At 39.0% G+C, this 18,566-nt stretch overlaps 1 protein-coding gene across 3 annotated transcripts in view; it reads left to right on the forward strand.

The window, feature by feature from the left end:
* Positions 1 to 9,816, forward strand: part of TFDP1 (transcription factor Dp-1) — a 48,992-nt gene extending 39,176 nt beyond the window's left edge. For all 3 annotated transcript variants that reach the window (XM_062606961.1, XM_062606960.1, XM_062606962.1), the window contains exons 8-12: positions 1,021 to 1,089; positions 2,350 to 2,501; positions 3,653 to 3,819; positions 4,421 to 4,502; positions 8,468 to 9,816. In XM_062606961.1, the coding sequence (XP_062462945.1) occupies positions 1,021 to 1,089; positions 2,350 to 2,501; positions 3,653 to 3,819; positions 4,421 to 4,502; positions 8,468 to 8,615 (618 nt within the window). In that variant the 3' untranslated portion in view covers positions 8,616 to 9,816. The remainder of the gene's footprint in view (positions 1 to 1,020; positions 1,090 to 2,349; positions 2,502 to 3,652; positions 3,820 to 4,420; positions 4,503 to 8,467) is intronic.
* Positions 9,817 to 18,566: the final 8,750 nt, after the last annotated feature.

Genomic DNA, 18,566 nt, shown 5'->3' on the forward strand with positions numbered 1-18,566 from the left:
AAAGGACATGGAACTGTTGGAACAAGTCCAGAGGAGGGCCACAAGGATGATCAGGGGACTGGAGCACCTCCCCTATGAAGAGAGGCTGAGAAAGTTGGGGCTGTACAGCCTGGAGAAGAGAAGGCTGTGTGGAGACCTCATAGCAGCCTTCCAGTATCTGAAGGGGGCTGTAGGGATGCTGGAGAAGGACTCTTCATCAGGGATTGCAGAGATAGGACAAGGGGTAATGGGTTCAAATTTAAACAAGGGAAGTTCAGGTTGCATATAAGGAAGAAGTTCTTTACTGTGAGGGTGGTGAGGCACTGGAAATGAGTGTCCCAAGAAAAGCTGTGAATGCTCCATCCCAGGTGGTGTTCAAGGCCAGGTTGGACAGAGCCTTGGGTGAGATGGTTTACTGTGGCAGGGGGTTGGAATTTGATGATCTTAAGGTCCTTTCCAACCCTAACTATTCTGTGGTTCTATGGTGTCATGTTGCTATTCATTCTCTTATTCTGATCCACGGTAATTTGAGTAACAGTCTGTAAATGAAGTCCTTGTTGGAATCTGCTGGTGAGCTTCCCACTCTGAGAAAGCTGTTTATTTCCTACCATTTTGTCTCCTATCTTTTATGGTATTACTTAGTATGTATTTAATACTTTGAAGACTTAACCTTGGGCTCATGGAAATGTCATTTCTTGTAATCATCTTTGACAGGTTTTCTCCAGTAGACTACATGAAGAGCCCTTTTGCCTCCTTGAATCTGGATGTTTTTCTGAGGCATAACTTCTGTTTGCAAAGATGTTTTTACCGTCTTCCAGATATATTTTACTTTATTCCCCAGTGTTGCAATTCTGCTCTTTGTTACAGTAGTACTGATGTGAGTCTCGATAGTTAGATCTCTAAATTATCTGTAGAACATTAATGACTGACATCATATGCCCTCCCTCCAGTTCTTTGGTATTGAGATGATTTTCAGGGGAGAAAATGTTATAAAATGCTACATAAAACCAATAAACCAAGAAAACCTTTTTCTGTCCTAAGGTGGAGAAACAGAGAAGACTGGAGAGAATAAAGCAAAAACAGTCTCAGCTACAAGAACTCATTCTACAGGTACAGTCAAGGTACTCTTGTCTATAGGGCAAGGTAACTTATATATATTCCTGTTGTTTTATCCCAGTGAGGGATGGGAAATTTCTACGAGGTGAATTTCAGGATAAAGCATATGAAGTTTTAATTTTGCACTGTAGTTTAGCTGGAACTGTGCTGTTGCCCATTGCTGTTGGGAAGCCAGCAACTTTCCATGAGTTACGATAAATTATGTTGCAGTTTAAAGTATGTTCAAACAGGTTTTATGCTGACAGGAGCTGTAATTCATACTCTGCTCTCTGAATTTTCCAGTCGAGTTCCTGTATCTAGAATGTTTCTCTGTGCTAGAGTCCATAGGTAAAATTAGACGACTGTAGAGGCCGTGTCTCATAATTCTCTGTGTCTTACCTTTCTGGGACACGACTGCTTGTGCTGTGTAAGTGGGTTCACCACTGTAAAGCAGTTGCTGAGCTCCTTCCCCCTAGTATATTGTGTGATAGGAATGAGAATCTCAAGGAGAGTATGCAGAAAGAAAGTACAGACAGCTGTGGGACAGCAACCTCAACAGCTATCTGATTTTTTATCAGCCTCTGTGGTGGCTTTAGATTTTGTTTTTAAATTTTGTTTATTTAATTTGATTCCATGACTAGAAAAATACTTTTTCTTAGTTTGGTGTCTTAATAAAAGATTTATGCTTGAGTTTCAATGATTAACTTGAGTTTTTAGTTCCTACAACTGCCAGTCTTTAAAATGTGAATATTCCATTCTGAAAAGCAGTTTTATTAAGATCTGAGAGTAAAGTCACTAACCTAAACTGAGTAATTTGGAAACCTAACATCAGATATTCAAATTCCAAATGTTAACTGGCTTTTAGCATATAATTTCAGGAAAAAGACAGTATTAATCATTTGACTGTTCTTGTGGAGTGCAGTGGCTAACAGGGAATGGTGAACAGCGAAGTAGGATGCTATATGAAAATTCTTTCTCCTAATCACTGTTATTTCTTCATTCTGTCAAGGATCTGTCCAAGAAACTGTCCTGATGTAGTTATTAGAATATGCATTTTTATTTTCAGTGAAATTTTATTGCATTGCATTTTTCAGTACTCTCATTTGTCTCTCTTCCTGCATGTTAAGATGCAGGTGATCATTCTGTCCTTTTCTGCATTTACTTGCTGCAGCTATTTTTTGTAGCTTGCTGGTATTCTTTATCTGAAGGATTTTGTTGTTAACAGGGTCTTAAAAGTTTAATTCATACTTTTTGTATCACTATTGCTTTTTCTAGCAAATTGCCTTCAAGAACCTTGTTCAGCGAAACCGTCAAGCAGAACAACAGGCAAATCGGCCACCACCTTCCAACTCTGTCATCCATTTGCCATTTATCATTGTGAACACCAGCAAGAAGACAGTGATTGACTGCAGTATTTCAAATGACAAGTGAGTTAACAAAGTTTTCTCTCAGGCTCTTGATGTTATGAATTTTATGTCCATGCTAAAGCATTCATCTAGACTTGGTAAAGATGAAATACAAATAAATTTACTTGTGCGTTTTGTAGATTGAGAACATGCAATTTCAGACAGTTTTATAAAGCTTTTTAATAAATAGAATAATTGCATTCATAGAATCATAGAATACTTAGGGTTGGAAAGGACCTTAAGATCATCTAGTTCCAACCCCCCTGCCGTGGGCCAGGAAGCCTTACTCTAGACCATGTTGCCCGTGGTTCTGTACAGCCTGGCCTTGAACACCACCTGGGATGGAGCATTCACAGCTTTCTTGGGACACCCATTTCCAGTGCCTCACCACCCTCACAGTAAAGAACTTCTTCCTTATATGCAGCCTGAACTTCCCTTGTTTAAGTTTGAACCCATTACCCCTTGTCCTATCTCTACAATCCCTGATGAAGAGTCCCTCTCCAGCATCCTTGTAGGCCCCCTTCAGATACTGGAAGACCGCTATGAGGTCTTCATGCAGTCTTCTCCAGGTTGAACAGCCCCAACTTTCTCAGCCTATCTTCATATTTAATAAATTGTTTAAGTCATACTATGGATAGATGTTAGAAGCAAAACAAGGCAGCTGTGCTTAAGTTTTATATCATACATACACGAAGGAGTGTTTTCCTCTGACTTCAACACAGGGAAATGCAGTTAGCAGACTTGAAAATTGATTTCGTTTTCAGAACTGCTGTCCTCTACTTTTGATTCAAAAAGCTAGCTTTTTCATTTGCTAAATAAAATCTGAATGTAGCAGTGTATTCTTGCTCTATTAGCTTACTAGAAAACCGTAAAAAGAGGGGAGAAAAAAACCCAACTCCCATTTCCCTTCCTACTCTGTAAAGAAAAAAATATCAGGCATGCAAAATGTTTAATTAAAACTCTGTATCTCTTAAACCTGTTAAAGATTTATATAGTGTATATAATGATGGTTTTAGTTGCTTGCTACCAAATATATATATCTTGAAAAATTTGATTGCTTAATGTGATGTATCGCTAACACTGTGTGTTGAGCTTTTGAAATGCTGCAATTCCTAAACCTAGAAAGTTACTTAAAGTCATTGAAGTTAATAGAGATATTTTTTTCTCTCCAGATTTGAGTATCTATTTAATTTTGACAATACTTTTGAAATTCATGATGATATAGAAGTACTAAAACGAATGGGAATGGCTTGTGGGCTAGAATCTGGAAGCTGTTCAGCAGAGGACCTAAAAATTGCAAGGAGTTTGGTTCCTAAAGCTCTGGAACCATATGTGACAGGTCAGTTACTCCAAGAAGAGTTGTTTTGTTAATATGAGACTCAAAAAGAAATGTGAAAATATCTGAGATCAGTTAATTTAAGTTCCACTGGTTTGTTTTAAAGATTTCTAACAAATTCTCAAATAAATACACTTTTTAGCATACCTTAGGGAACAAATAACAGAGATTCATAGAGAGTGGGCTGTGGTTTTCACAGAACCATGTTTTCCATTGTACCACACAAGTAGGTCTTTGGATTTTGCAATTCATTTAAGAGAACATTTAGAGTTGATGCACCTGCAGAGGCAAGGGGTAGTAAGTGCAAACATGGTCATGGCTTCATTTTATGTTACTTTATTGTTTTCATTATATAAGCAATACTGGTGGCTTCTGACTTGCTCACTTCAAAATTAAATGTTGGGGTTTTTTTAATGTACTTTGAAATTTTTGCTGTTGCACTAGCTCCTTGGTTTTTAGTTATGCTATTTTGGTTATAGTACATCAGTATGTTCAGTTGGTTTGGTTGCAAGTCTCCTTTCTGGACTTTAAAAGGATTAAGCATTTATCTGAATTACGTGAGTGTTTTGAAGTATTCTTGAAATACATATTGTTTGTTTTACAGAAATGGCTCAGGGATCAATCAGCAGTGTATATGTCACATCTTCATCAGGTTCTGCATCAAATGGCACAAGATTTTCAGCCAGGTGGGATGAAATGATCAATTAGTTTTTAAAATCTGCGATCATCAAATAAACTTAAGGAGGGGTTAAATATTTGATAAAGAAGTTTTGTTTTGATTAAATGTGGTATTGGTATGTGTTTAAGTTTATTCTTGGGCATCACTTTTACTTGAGTAGTAGTAGTTCTTACTAGTGTCATTAAAGAAACCTTTTCCTGTATAGTGGAAAAGAAATTGATTAGGCTGGTGTTAATCTTGAATGTATTATTTTTGTTTAGTTTGGAATTTGTGAGAAGGAAATAGATACTTCCCTAAAGATACAATCTGGGCAAGGTTCTCCACTGATCGTTAGTGTCTAACTTAAAAAAAGGGGTTTTGGGTTTTAAACATTTTCAGAAATGGGTAGAGTGATAAACTGCAACTTGGGTTTAGCTTTTTGTGGATGTATGTAATTTCTGAACTTAAATATTATTTTTCTCTTGCTATGTAAGACACTTAGGTAGTCACTACTGGATAGATTCTTGGTGTTGCATTTATCAACAAGTTGTCCTTGTTTATAAGCAAGTTCTACTAAGTTGTAAAATGAGTTAAATGTCGTATTTTTTCTTTAATATATCCAACTGAATATGCCATCTGTCTGTCTGAAACTCTTTCTCCTTGTCTGTCAACTGCATGTGCTGGTAAAACATCATTCTCAGTATTTCTTATAAGCTCTCTAGGTACTGGAAGGCTGCTATAAGGTCTCCTTGGATTTTTCTCTTCTTTAGGCTAAACAAGCCCAGCTCTCTCAGTCTGTCTCCATAGGAGAGGTGTTCCAACCCTCTCATCACTTTCATGTCCCTTTTCTAGACCTGCTCTACCAAGGCAGTATGTGTCTTGTGTTGGGGTCCCCAGAGCTGGATGCAGTACTTGTGAGAATGGAGTAGAAGAGGAGAATCACCTCCCTGAACTTGCTTGGCCATGCTCCTTTTGGTGCAGCCCAGGGTACAGATGGCTTTCTGGGCTGCAGGGGCATGTTGACAGGTCATGTCTAATTTTTCATCCACCAATATCTCCCAAGTCCTTCTCTACAGGGCTGCTCTCAATCCATTTATCCCCCAGTCAGTACTGATACTGGGGATTATCCTGACCCAGGTGTAGGACCTTGCGCTTTGTTGTGTTGAATTTCATGAGGTTCATGTAGGCCCACTCCTTCTTCCGTCAAGTTTTATCAGCAGCGCCACCCTGCTTTTGTGCTGAGGGTGTGCTCAGTACCACTGTTAGTCATTAATGAAGATACTGTTGGTGCTGGTATGAACTCCTGAGCAACACCACTCATTACTAGTTTCTATTTGGAGATGGAGCTGTTGACTATAACTCTTACCATGCCAATTTCTTATCCATCAAACAGTCCATCTGTCAAACTCTATTTCTCTAGTTGAGAGCTGAGAATGTTGTGAGCGACTGTTATTAAAGGCCTTCCAGAAGCCCAGGTAGATTACTTATTCCCTTATTTGTTGATGCATTTATTCCATCATAGAAGGCACATTTTGGCCCTCCTACAATCCTGTAATCGCCTCCCTGTCTTTCATACATATGTCCGCATAACTTCCAGAAGGACCTGTTCCATGATTTTAGTGGACACTGAGGTGAGCCTAGAAAGGAGAGAGCAAGTTATAGATTACTTCACCTCTTTCCACAACAAGTGAGTGTTTTACATTAGAATCACTGGCAGGCGCTGCCTTGTAAATTATTTGGAAAATTGCTATACCATCAAAATTCTTAAGGAAGTCCTAATTTTTAGGCCATTTAATCCATTTGTGTTTAAAGGCAAAAATCCTGTATTGATGGGATTTCTTTAGACAAGCAAAACAGCTTTATACTTGTTCTCTAAAGATAATCTTCTGGCAGCTTTTTCTCTCCCATCTGCCTTCTGTCAGAGTTGGAAGGAGGTCTTTCTAAGGATACAGTATCTGGGTTACTTTAAAAGGATAATACAGTCACATTTCTGAAAGCATTTTTGTAACGAAACGCCTTTTTGTAGATAACAGGTTTACTTGAATGCAGAGGAAAAAAAAAAACCAACCAAAAAACTTGAAACAGTTAAGCTCAGGGATGTGCAAGACTCGCAATGGTGAGGAGCGTGGTTCATGCTGCAGCCCATTCCTGCAGCCCAGAAGTGTGAGGAATTTGTCCTGTTTTGTGCTAGGGAACTGAAACTAAGTGAGAATATTGCTAAAATATCTTTAGAGAAACAGAACTTACACAATATATGAAATCTCCTGTTCTTACTCAGGTTCCTTCTATGTTAATGTACATGGAGTTAGTGAAAAAGAGCCCATGTATTTTTAAGACTTTGAAATTTGAATAGGCAGCTACTAGCTAAGAGACCAGTAGAAAAAGTGGAGGCTGACTGTGGTTCGTAATCTTGGTGAGAAGCAGGAGAACTCCTTCTACCTCTGTTTCTTAGGAGGCTGGAAAAGGGGAGTGACAAATTATGTCTAGTTATAGTACATGTATAAGTATTCATGGCAGTAGGAAACTACAAGATATGTACCTTTTCTGGTACCAAAAACTGTCAAAGACAGACTGCAGAAGACTGAAGATTTTGCTGCTGATGCCTTCATTCCAATTTCTTTGTCTTGCTAAGGAGCTCAGGTTATGAAATCCAGTTCCATGCTTATCCAAAAGATGGGTGACAGGTTTTGAGTTTGTACTTTCCAAATTCACAGGAACACAAGCATATTTTTTGTTGTTTTTGATGCTGCTTCTGCAGATAATTCTGGAGAATATAAATTACCTGGCGACAGCTAAGCAGATACCTTGTTATCTTCCGAGTAAGTGTGCAGAGCAGCAGAAGCTCTTGGAAGTGTCTCACTGGACGTACATTTTCTTTGTTATCTTCTGGGGCAGTTTCATTTTGTGTGGTTACAGACCGTTCAACTAGCTCCATACAGCAGTGTGCATGATAGATTATGTGCATCAGCTGGATTGAAAAATGGCTAGCAAACATATTCTTGAAAGCAGTTTTAAAATGATGAATGTCTTCCAAGTTGGAGATACTTTTTCTGTGAATTTTAGAAAAACATTTTGTCAAGAATTTGACCACGTTTGATAAAAAAGATTGGCAAAATAGCAAGTAATACTGGAGGCAGGAATGTTTGGCTCTTAAAATACCTCTGGATACAGTTAACTCATCTTGGAGCAAGATATTTTAGACCATATTTACAATGCTTGTATGTATTTTGGTGGAAAAAGATCCCATTCAAGTAAGATACTTTCCATGTCTACTTGCTGATCCAGGAGATAAATTTTCAGTGTCGGTGAATTTTCAGTGTACATAGATGTCTACAAGAGGGAAAAATACAAGATGTCAAAGAAGTAGGGATTTTTTTTTGCTTGGGGAGAGTGTTGGTTTTGGGGAATTTTTTGGGTTGTTCTGAGGTTGGTGGTTTTTTTTGGTTCAATTTTTTGTTGTTGTTATACAGTGGTTTTTTTTTAAACTAGGAAAGTATGAGAAGAAAACCATTTCAAGTTAAAAATACAGCGCATGTAGCAATGATAGTTTGCCATGTAATAACAGCGTTTTAAGGAGGAGCTATTAATACCCAATTTTACATGTCTTTTGAGTCAAGATTAGTGCTTAAAGATAGGATTCACTTGTGATGCGAGTGTCCAGTGCTACTTAAAAATAGTAAAGGGCTTAGATAATTCTGTAGCTTTAACACTAAATGTACTTCAGAAGTTACCTGGAAAGGATTTAATCTTTATATTAAACCTACAGGAAGAAACATGATAAGAACCACTTCAAAATTACTTAACTGTTTCTGCTTTTGCGAAATAACTTAGTCATGTTCAATACAGTTTATAAAATAGCAGTGGCAGATTCATTAAAGGAACAGACTAGATGCATAATTATATTTAAGAGCACAGTAAACCAGGAAAAATCATTAAGTTAATACCAATTGGCTATGTTGGTTTTTTTGTTGTTTTTTTTTTTTTTCCCTTCAGTGACTTTTCCAATGGTGGAGACGGGATGTTGGCTACAAGTTCCAACGGATCTCAGTACAGTGGCTCCAGAGTTGAAACACCAGTTTCTTATGTTGGGGATGATGATGACGACGACGATGATTTTAATGAAAATGATGATGACGACTGATGCCCTTTGCTTGTAGACTATTTTTTGTTAAAATTCAGCAAGCTTCAGGAATAAATTGTTCTAGGGAGAAGTGTCTCAAATAACTTTGCCCCATCCCTCAAGGAGAATATTGGTAAGCAGTTCTAAGTTTAGAAATTGCACCTCTGATAAGCAAACAAGGATTGTTTTATGTAGGATATTTTTAAATGTGGTGTGGATGTGTGTTTTTGATACCAGTGTGTTAATGCAGAGCCTTTATTTACTCTTGTTTTAGGGGGTTTTGGTTTGTTGGTTGTTTCTTGTTTGTTTTGGGTTTGCTTTTCTTTTTTTTACTTGAAGGAAAACGGATTTTGCCCCAAATGTTCTTGCGAAGTTTGCTAAAGAAAATGTAGACACATCATTGAGAAATAAAATGCTATCCTTCTGTGGAAAATGAATACACTGAATGGCAATTTATTTGGAGTATATTTTGATGATGCCACTTTTGGAGGAATAGTGAGCTAATGTAGTAGTGTTTTTTGTTAATCACGCAGTGTCCAAAGAACCAAACAAGAAAGATACGTCCTACTTTTTTACATGTTAAATTCCAGAAATGTTGTTGTGAACTTTTTTTCCCTTAAATTATATCTAACATGATGATTCCATCAAGTTTATATGCTTTTCACTGTATGTTGGGACATATGAGTAACAAAGTTTTTGGCAAATGTTTACTGCCAGTTGGTGCAGCTATATAAAATGTCTTGAAGGTTTGGAATGATTTATTGCTTATGGTGAAATTTGCCTGATTTCTTACAGGCAGACTTTGGAAACTTTTTATTATATAGTTGTTTACATACTTATAAGTCTATCATATAAAGACATGTACTGAAACAAATGTTTGTATTTGTTTCATAAGCATCTTCCTGTAATCTATTATAAAGTTGAAATTAAATATAGAGAATGTTTTAAGTTTTTTAACTCAAAATTTGTCAATCATTTTTAATAGTTCATTTTTATAAAAGGAATTTCAGGGCAGGTGGTAGTCTTTTTGAATTTATTCACAAACAATTAACTGCACAAATACTGTCAGCTGCCTCTTCTAAGACAGTAGTCTTTTTATTGAAACACAAATAAACTTTTCTGTAATATTTTATGGAATATAAAGAGACTATAATTGTTTGACTTGTTTAACCTTGGCACTGTTAGTTTTTATTAATAAAACGCGCATGGGCATTTTTAACAAGCTCTGTGGTTTTTCTAATTTTAGGATTATTTTAGAGCATTTCCCTTCCTCTTGTCACAAGACCTAGAACTAACTGTCTCAGCGTACTGCATCTGCACTACAGAGGTCCCAAATTTTTGGCTTTGATACAGGAATTTGTCCTTACAGCTCTTGGTAACTTATGATATCTTTCCCTGTATGCTCTGTTCTTTCAAGTCTCCTTACTTCAGTCACGTTGCTACTCAGCGTGCCAGGCCAGTCTTAGTTGTCCGGTCCAGCTTCTCTGTTCAAAATCCCAGATTTACTGTCCTAACTTTTCATCCCATGTTCCTCAGTCCTGGCTTTCCATTGTAGATTCCCATGTCCTCAGAACAGTTCTTCGTCTATTTTCCATATATTTCCTCTTCACCTAAACATTTTTTTGGTTCACCTGAAAGTGCAGCTTACAGACTGGGCCACTCACTCTGCAGGTGGCTGTCAGTCAAGATTTGTTTCTTCCAAAAACTCCAGGAAGTTGCTCAGAGATAACTTACAGTCTAGTAAGTGTGCTGTCTGTGATAAGGGATCCTGGATACACTTAAACCCTGTGGTAAATATGAAGTATGTTGCATGTGTTTTTTCTCTGGGGGTGTGGGTGCTTCCTACAGAGCAGCTGACACACAGTGAATGCTTTTTAATTGTATCAGTTATATGTAATATTGTAATATGAGTGAAACAAGCACATTACTTAATTTTATGGGCCTGGGAAAACCATTTATTGGGAGGTAATTGCATGATTGGCTTGTCACCAACGATGGCATTCTTTGCAGTGCTAGTGCTAGAAGCAAGGTTCTTATCATGGTTGAATCAGCTGATTCAAATTATCTTTGCTGTTGAATGGCAGTTTTCTCTGCAGAGTCCGACAACAGTTATCAAGGAACTTGTGACAGGCCATGGGGGTTGTTTTCTTTTCCCTTACATTCTAAATCTCCATTGTATGATTGAAGATTTACCTGCAAAGAGGAGCACAGGGATGCTAGGTAAGAAAAGCTGCAAGCATCTGACAGTTTCCTTTTGGTTCTCATTAGTGGAATAGATCTCAGATGAAACAAGGTCAAGGTGGGAGTGGAAGTGCGCAAAGCACAGACTTTCTAAGACATTACTTTGCTTTTGGTTGCCGATGAATCTATGAAATGGAATTTGAGTGTTTAACAAAACAGCATTGGAGTGGTCTGGGAGAGCAAATCTAATTATATGGTTGGACTTGATGATCTTAAAGGTCTTTTCTAACCTAAATGATTCTTTGATTCTATATTACCTTGGTTTCAGGAGAGCATTCTAGTAAGGGTGACTACCAGTAGCAAGAGAAAGTTTATTGAATTTTTTATTACATGCTAGATTTTGGGCAGTTACCTGGTCATTGTGTTTAGGTGAAAAAGGAGGGTGAGGAGGGAGAAAAGAGACCAATGGTGAGGAAGGAGGTGGAAATGTGGAAAGACTTCAGATCAAGGAGACTCTTAAGAAGTAGTAGGAGGGGACCAGAAAAGGAAGAACAGATTGAAATGTAAGAGTTTTCACAGAGGGAAGAAGGTGAAGTTAGGAAGAAGTAATGAGGAAAAAAAGAGACTGGTAGTAGAAACTTTATTCAAACAGGAAAAAAAAAGGGGGGGGGAGCAAAGAAATATGTAGTACAGGTGTATTAATGCCAGGCCTGGAGTGAAAAGAGCTGGAAGGGAGGAGATAACTGCATGGTTCTTATCTCTGAAAAGGGTGACACCATAGGTACAGATGGAAAAGGAAGGTAAAAGCAGGAACAGAATGCCAGAGGAAATCATGGACAGGAAATCGTTGAGAAAATCTGTGGAAGCAGAAAATACTGTAAAGGGAGAGAAGCTAGAATTCAGTTTAAGGAAGATTAAATGATGGAAAGGTAATGAGAATAGTAATAAGGGCTCACTTTGGGGAAAAACATTATAAGGAAAGAATGTACTGTTACTCTTTTAATCTGTCAGTACTTTTTGTGATCTGAAGAAGAGGAAAAGTCACAAAGTGTGTATTTGTATCTCTGAAATGGTTCTGCAGATAAATCCTGGGACCAGTGTGCATCTTTCACTGTTTTTCTAAAGTGATAACTTCAAAAGACTGTCCCTCCATTTTGACATGTGTAATAAGTTAAGAAGGATTTCTTAGGTTTTTTTTGTTTCAAAAGTAAACTGGTTTGCTTTTCCTTTTGAAATTTGATTGTCTTAACTAAAGAGAAGCAAGTGTGACTTTGGAAACTTCTTTAAAATCTTCCTTCAACAAAAAGCAACCATTGCAGAGAAGAAAAAATCAATGGAGCTGATAGGACACAGGTCTTTGAAGATGACCTTTTATTAAATTCTTCATAGAAGGAGCTAACTGTCATAAGATAAATCTCTGTTTCTGTATCAGTGAACACGTGATACATTGTGAAATCTGTACATTAATGAGATCTGAAAATAGGAGGCTGCTTTAACTTAAAAAAGGAGCGGGGGGAGAGCAGTGATATAATAATACTGGAATGATCATCAGTAGAAAGGAGAGAGTATATACAGTTTTTTCCAGATAGTTCAGTTGCTTCCCATAGGGATTTGTTTTCTCTCATCTGCTTATGAGCAGAATGCTATTTACTTTGACTGCTGCACTGAGTTAAGTTCTCTAAGCTCTTCTCAGATCTGTCTCCTTCCAGAAAGATGTGGATACCATCACAGGTGCTTTATTGTTAAAGCCTTGCTTGTTTTACTTTAATTGTCATTCATTTATCAACAAGCCAGCAACTTTGAATGTCATTATTTTGTAAATTTGGGACTTAAGATTTTTCAAAGGTTATTCTTGGGCTCTGATTCCTCCTTGAGCTTCTGTGGATTATGGAGTGTTACCAAGATGCTGAGGGGTCCGGAGCAGTTGCTATATGAGGAGAGGCTGAGGAAGAAGGACTTGTTAAGCCTGAAGAAAAGGTGCCCTCAAGAGACCTAATGGCAGCTTTTCAGTACTTCAAGCAGGTTATTGCAAAGCTGGAGTCAATCCACAGTGATGCCTGGTGGGAGGATGAGGGACACACAACGCACAGAAATGAAACAAGATTATTTCCATTGGAATTAAGCTGTGAAACAGGTTTCCCAGAGAAGTTGTGCTGACTTAGGGTTTTCAAGACTAGACGGGATAAAAGCCCTGAGCAATGTAGAGTCTGACCTCACAGCAGACAATGTTTTGAGCAGGGGTGGACTAGAGATGAGCTGAGATGCCTTCCAGCCTGAATTACCGTACGGATCCGGTAAGAGTGATGAAAAGAAAACAAACAACATTTTAGAAAATACCATGTATCAGTGTCATGAACAAACTAACAAGTGAGTCATCTGGATTGCCTGCAACGACTCAACAGAAAAAGAATGGAAGCTCAGCTCATATTCAGAAACCATCAAAAGCTGCCAAACTCCTATGACAGAAGAGGTAGCTGGATGAGGGGATAGAAGTGAAAACTTGTCTTCCTTTACGGTGGGAGTTCTGAAAAGCAGAAGTGCAGCTGATGCTGAGAGCAGAATGAAGAAGGGCAACAACTGAAATGCATGGGGGTTTCCTACTTCCAACATTTGATTACACTGGCAGTTCTCATCTGGCATCATGGTGGTTGTCACCTAGCTGCATCTGCCTGTCACTCACCTGGGGAGCTGCTGTGTCCAGAGAGACATTCAAAGTATGTCAGCGCTAACAAGTGAAACATTTGTCACAGAAAACCATGATTATTGATTCACAGCTTTGCTGTGATAAAAGCAGAATATCCTGATATGGCAGAGTATAAAGACTGGTGTTAATCAAGAATCACCCATGTAACACCTTTACAAGTACTTTTCTTTGTTCTGCTATGACTTCTGTTTGTTCAATTTTTGGATGTTTTGAATGGATTGAAATCCAAACTTTGGCTCAAAGATTTGATCTTTTAACACATCACTGTGTATGCGTCATGGTACTTCACTGTAAGTAGTGCAATGGTGTGAGCCCTGACCTGTCAGGAGGGCTGCTTAGAGCAGAATGGAAAGTTTTTGCAATGTAGCACGTTAATCACAGAATCACAGAATAGTTAGGGCTGGAAAGGACCTTAAGATCATCTAGTTCAAACCCCCCTGCCATGGGCAGGGACACCTCACACTAAACCATGTCACCCAAGGCTCTTTCCAACCTGGCCTTGAACTGCCAGGGATGGAGCAGTCACAACTTCCCTGGGCAGCCCATTCCAGTGCCTCACCACCTTCACAGTAAAGAACTTCTTCCTTATATCCAATCTAAACTTCCCCTGTTCCTTTTAAAATTATTGTCTGCTCAGTAGCTCTTCTGATCTCTTATCACTGCATGCTGGTGAGTATTTCAGCTGAACCTCCCTGCCTGCAGCCAGACTTGTGTCTATGACAGAGGCGTTTTCTGATCTACATTCTGGGAAAGGTAACCCTAACCATTGTAAGGTGGATGCCTGCTCTTGCAAATTTCCAGGTGATTTTTTCCTGCTGCGAAGCCGATGAGTGTAACTTATTGGCTACTCTTAACACCAGATTTTTACAGAAAATTAAACCAAAATTAGCCTTTCCAGTTTGGAGAGAAGAAGATCTTGTGAGGTGCTGATTACAGGGAATCAGTTTCTGACACCCACCCCCACAAATAACCACTGGCTTCTTGTAGGGCAGCCAGCTGTATGTAAGACACATTATAGAATCATAGAATGGTTTGGGTTGGAAAGGATCTTAAGATCATCTAGTTCCAACCCCCCTGCCACCTCACACTAGGCTAGTTGGTCAAGGCTCTGTCTAACCTGGCCTTGAGAACTGCCAGAGATGGAGCATTCACCACTTCTTTGGGCAATCTCTTCCAGTGCCTCAGCACCCTCATAGTAAAAACTTCATCTTTATATCTAACCTGAACTTTCCCTGTTTAAGTTTGAACCCGTTACCCCTTGTCCTATCACTACAGCCCCTGATGAGGAGTCCCTCTCCAGCATCCCTGTAGGCCCCCTTCAGATACTGGAAGGCTGCTATGAGGTCTCCACGCAGCCTTCTCTTCTCCAGGCTGAACAGCCCCAACTTTCTCAGCCTGTCTTCATACAGGAGGTGCTCCAGTCCCCTGATCATCCTCGTGGCCCTCCTCTGGACTTGTTCCAACAGTTCCATGGCCTTTTTATGTTGAGGACACCAGAACTGCACACAATACTCCAGCTGAGGTCTCACAAGAGCAGAGTAGAGGGGCAGGATCACCTCCTTCGACCTGCTGGTCACGCTCCTTTTGATGCAACCCAGGGTACGGTTGGCTTTCTGGGCTGCGAGCGCACACTGAAGCCAGCTCATGTTCATTTTCTCATCAACCAACACCCCCAAGTCCTTCTCTGCAGGGCTGCTCTGAATCTCTTCTCTGCCCAACCTGTAGCTGTGCCTGGGATTGCTCCGACCCAGGTGCAGGACCTTGCACTTGGCATGGTTAAACTTCATGAGGTTGGCATCAGCCCAACTCACAAGTGTGTCAAGGTCCCTCTGGATGGCATTCCTTCCCTCCAGCGTATCAACCGAACCACACAGCTTGGTGTCATCGTCAAACTTGCTGAGGGTGCATTCAATCCCGCTGTCCGTGTCCCCAGCAAAGATGTTGAACAAGACCAGTCCCAAGACCACAAAAGAAAACAAAGTTGCAGACTTCCGGCAAGCTTTGTGTTCTTTCATCATGTGAATTTGTGAGAATGTGTTAGAGTGGAACATTAAGCAGATACCTGAGGCTTAATGCTCTGGAAACAGGCAATCCAGGTAGCTGGTGCTAGGTAGGATGGATCTCTACCTTTCCAATGCTGATTTGTGATGAACCTTGGAATAGTGACTACTTAAAGACGAAAATAACGATGAGTGCCACTTTTCAAAGTGATGTGAGGAAGTCCTGTCCATATGTGGTCAAGACAGCCTGAGATCAGCTCTGAACCTCATTACAAAACCTGTTGAAGGAAACAGCTGAAAGAAAATTAAAGGCCTGGAAGGTTAAGTACTAATGACAAAGTACGGAATAGGTCTTGTCAAATGAATTTGGGAGGAGATTGCAAATTTTTAGACAATTAAGGAAATTAAGGATGTGTTTTAACGTATTTGAGCCTTTTCTACTTCATGCATTCTGATTTTAAATATTTTATGAACTGTTTACTGCTGAATCAAGGTAGGGTTTGGGCATTATCAGTGACTGAATAGTTGTGTCAGGTAAGGTTGTACTTCTGTTTAATGTTTTCTAATAAATCGGAAGAAAAGTAAAAAATATTTTTAAATTATACTGGTTAAAAAAAGAAGTATATTATGAAAAGGACAGATTAATGTGGATTTTTTGGCAAGCAGGGAATGTCCAAAAAATGTTATGGTTAAACTGTACATCTTTTGAACAAAGAATTCAAGCTACACTTACAGGAGGTAAGACTACATGCTGAAAACACAGGATCCTAAAAATGACCTGGGTGTCAAGGTGGACAGGAACCGCATATGTCTTCAATGTGGTGTTCAAAGGAACTAGCTCATCTGATTTTACATGTAGAGATGAAACTAATAATGTATTAGGGATGTTGCATCCAAATACATACAGTGAGACCAACAGTGAGCACCTTATATATGTGTTAGCATTGTCGTTTAAAACTATTATAAAAATAGGAAGAGACACAGAAAAGAATCTCTTCTCCCAGTTATTTGATACCTAAGACCAGGATGTTTTACTAAGAGACTTAAGGAACTCCATCTTGGTATAGTAAAAAAAGAGGAGACCTTACTGTATTTATGTCAAGTCACACAAAAGGCTAGCTTGTTACCAGGCTGATCAGCACTGGAAAGACAAGTGACACAAGATTTATGGACTGGGACTTAAAATCAGAAAAATCAAAATTACCTAGTTTATAAAGATGGTAATAAGTCCCTGGAACATACTGCAATTGGAAAGGTAGAATTCCCGTTACGGTAACGGTAGGACTACATGTAAATGCACGCGTTAAAGTTGAAAGGTGTTATCCGAAGGGTCTTAATAGAATTCAGTTGCTTCTCATTTTAGGCCAATGGAGAGAGATATAGTGGAATCCTAAAAAGGGAATTTTCCACCCAACTTCTCCTCTTAATATAATGAGAAATGCTGTGCATCCATTGTTACCACTCTATGAAGAAAAAGGAGAAGAAAAGTGAACAGTCTTTATCCTCTGTGAGAGAAGTTTTCAAATGAAATTGAGGAAAAGGCACCTGTTCTTCCATGGACATTTTTATTTTATGTTAAAACAGGATAATCTTTTTTGAGCTTTTGTAACTGAAAGAAATGAAGTTTGTGAAAGGAGTATGTGTGCCAAGCATAAAATGTTTTCAGCAAGCATTGTTGATGCAGCTAGTTTTCTACATCTGATTACTGGATAGAATTGGTGAATGACTAGACAGCTTTATTTGCTGCAGAATCAACCTCTGTCTTACTTTTATTGCAGTTAAGAGATTAAAACCAGTTATATGAAATGATGATAGCAATTCCCAAGAGCGATAGCAATGACAACATGTGAGACCATTAAGCAAAGACTTAATAATTCACATATAATACTTGGCAATTCTGAAAGGTAGAGGGAAAAACATCTCAAACTTGCTGAAGTCTCAGTCATTGCACAAAAAAAAAAATCCTTTAAGCATCAAAGAGCTTGCATTCAGTGTTGTCTGCACTCTGTTTACTTCTTTTCGTAATTTTTAATAATAGACATTAGGGCTTTACCCTTCAATTACTGGTTTTACCAGTAATAGGAATATTTGTAACAGTAGATGGAGGTGTCAAGAGGAAGATGCCATCAAAGCTTTGTTTCTGTTCTCTCTGCACTGATCTTCGAAAGTTTTATCTAACACCTCTAAGGGATAAGCCTGGAAACTAAAATTTACGGGCTATAAAAAAATCATTGTGCCAATGATACTAGTTTCATGGCGGGACACTGTCTTCCCTATGCCTCTTCTCATGGCTAGCCTCTCCTGCACAGCCGAGAGAAGAAAGGGCAGACAGCCTGGCACAGGCAGATGCCCAGTTTTCTTCTCTGGTAAGGGCTGCCTGCCCCCTCCACTGCCCCAGAGATATGGACTGACTGCTGGTTCTCTTGGGTCACCCAGAAAGGTTGTGGCTGCTCCATCCCTGGCAGCGTTCAAGGCCAGGTTGTATGGGGCTTGGAGAAACCTGGTCTAGTGGAAGGTCTCCCTGCCTAAGGCAGGGGGTTGGAACTAGATGAGCTTTAAGGTCCCTTCCAACCCAAAACTTTCAGTGATTTTATGATTTTATTGTTTTCCATGTTACTTTGGAAAGATGAGCAGGGGGAGACCTGTGTTCCAACAAGGCTATAAAGTTCATTTTCATTCAATCTCTTAGAACACAGGCAAAGCTCCACCGTAAAAATTTAAACATGAAAGGTCGGGGTTTTGGGGAAAATTCTTACATGAGGATGAATTTTTTTATTGTTTCTGAAATGCAGAATGTCCATTTTTTCTAAGAAAGGCTCAAATACCATTTTTGGTGTTGAGGCAGAAATACTCTCCTCCAACTGGTTTCTTTCTGCAAGTTGGCTGTCTGAATGTCACTGTAGTAAAGGAGGTCAACCTGTTCCATCTTCCCACCTCCTAAAATGTCCAGGCAGTGAAGGTGTAAAATTATTTCTTCTGTTTAATACCTTTTTGCTTGTGTGTGTGATGTTTATTCTGTGGTGGAAGCCTCCTGGCCTTCAACTAACATAAATAAACTATCAGACACAGCGGTCTTGTGTCTCTGCA

Source organism: Pezoporus occidentalis, unplaced genomic scaffold (genome assembly GCF_034315485.1).
Source record: "Pezoporus occidentalis ecotype Australia unplaced genomic scaffold, CSIRO_AGI_Poc_V1 ctg99, whole genome shotgun sequence".
NCBI lineage: Eukaryota > Metazoa > Chordata > Aves > Psittaciformes > Psittacidae > Pezoporus > Pezoporus occidentalis.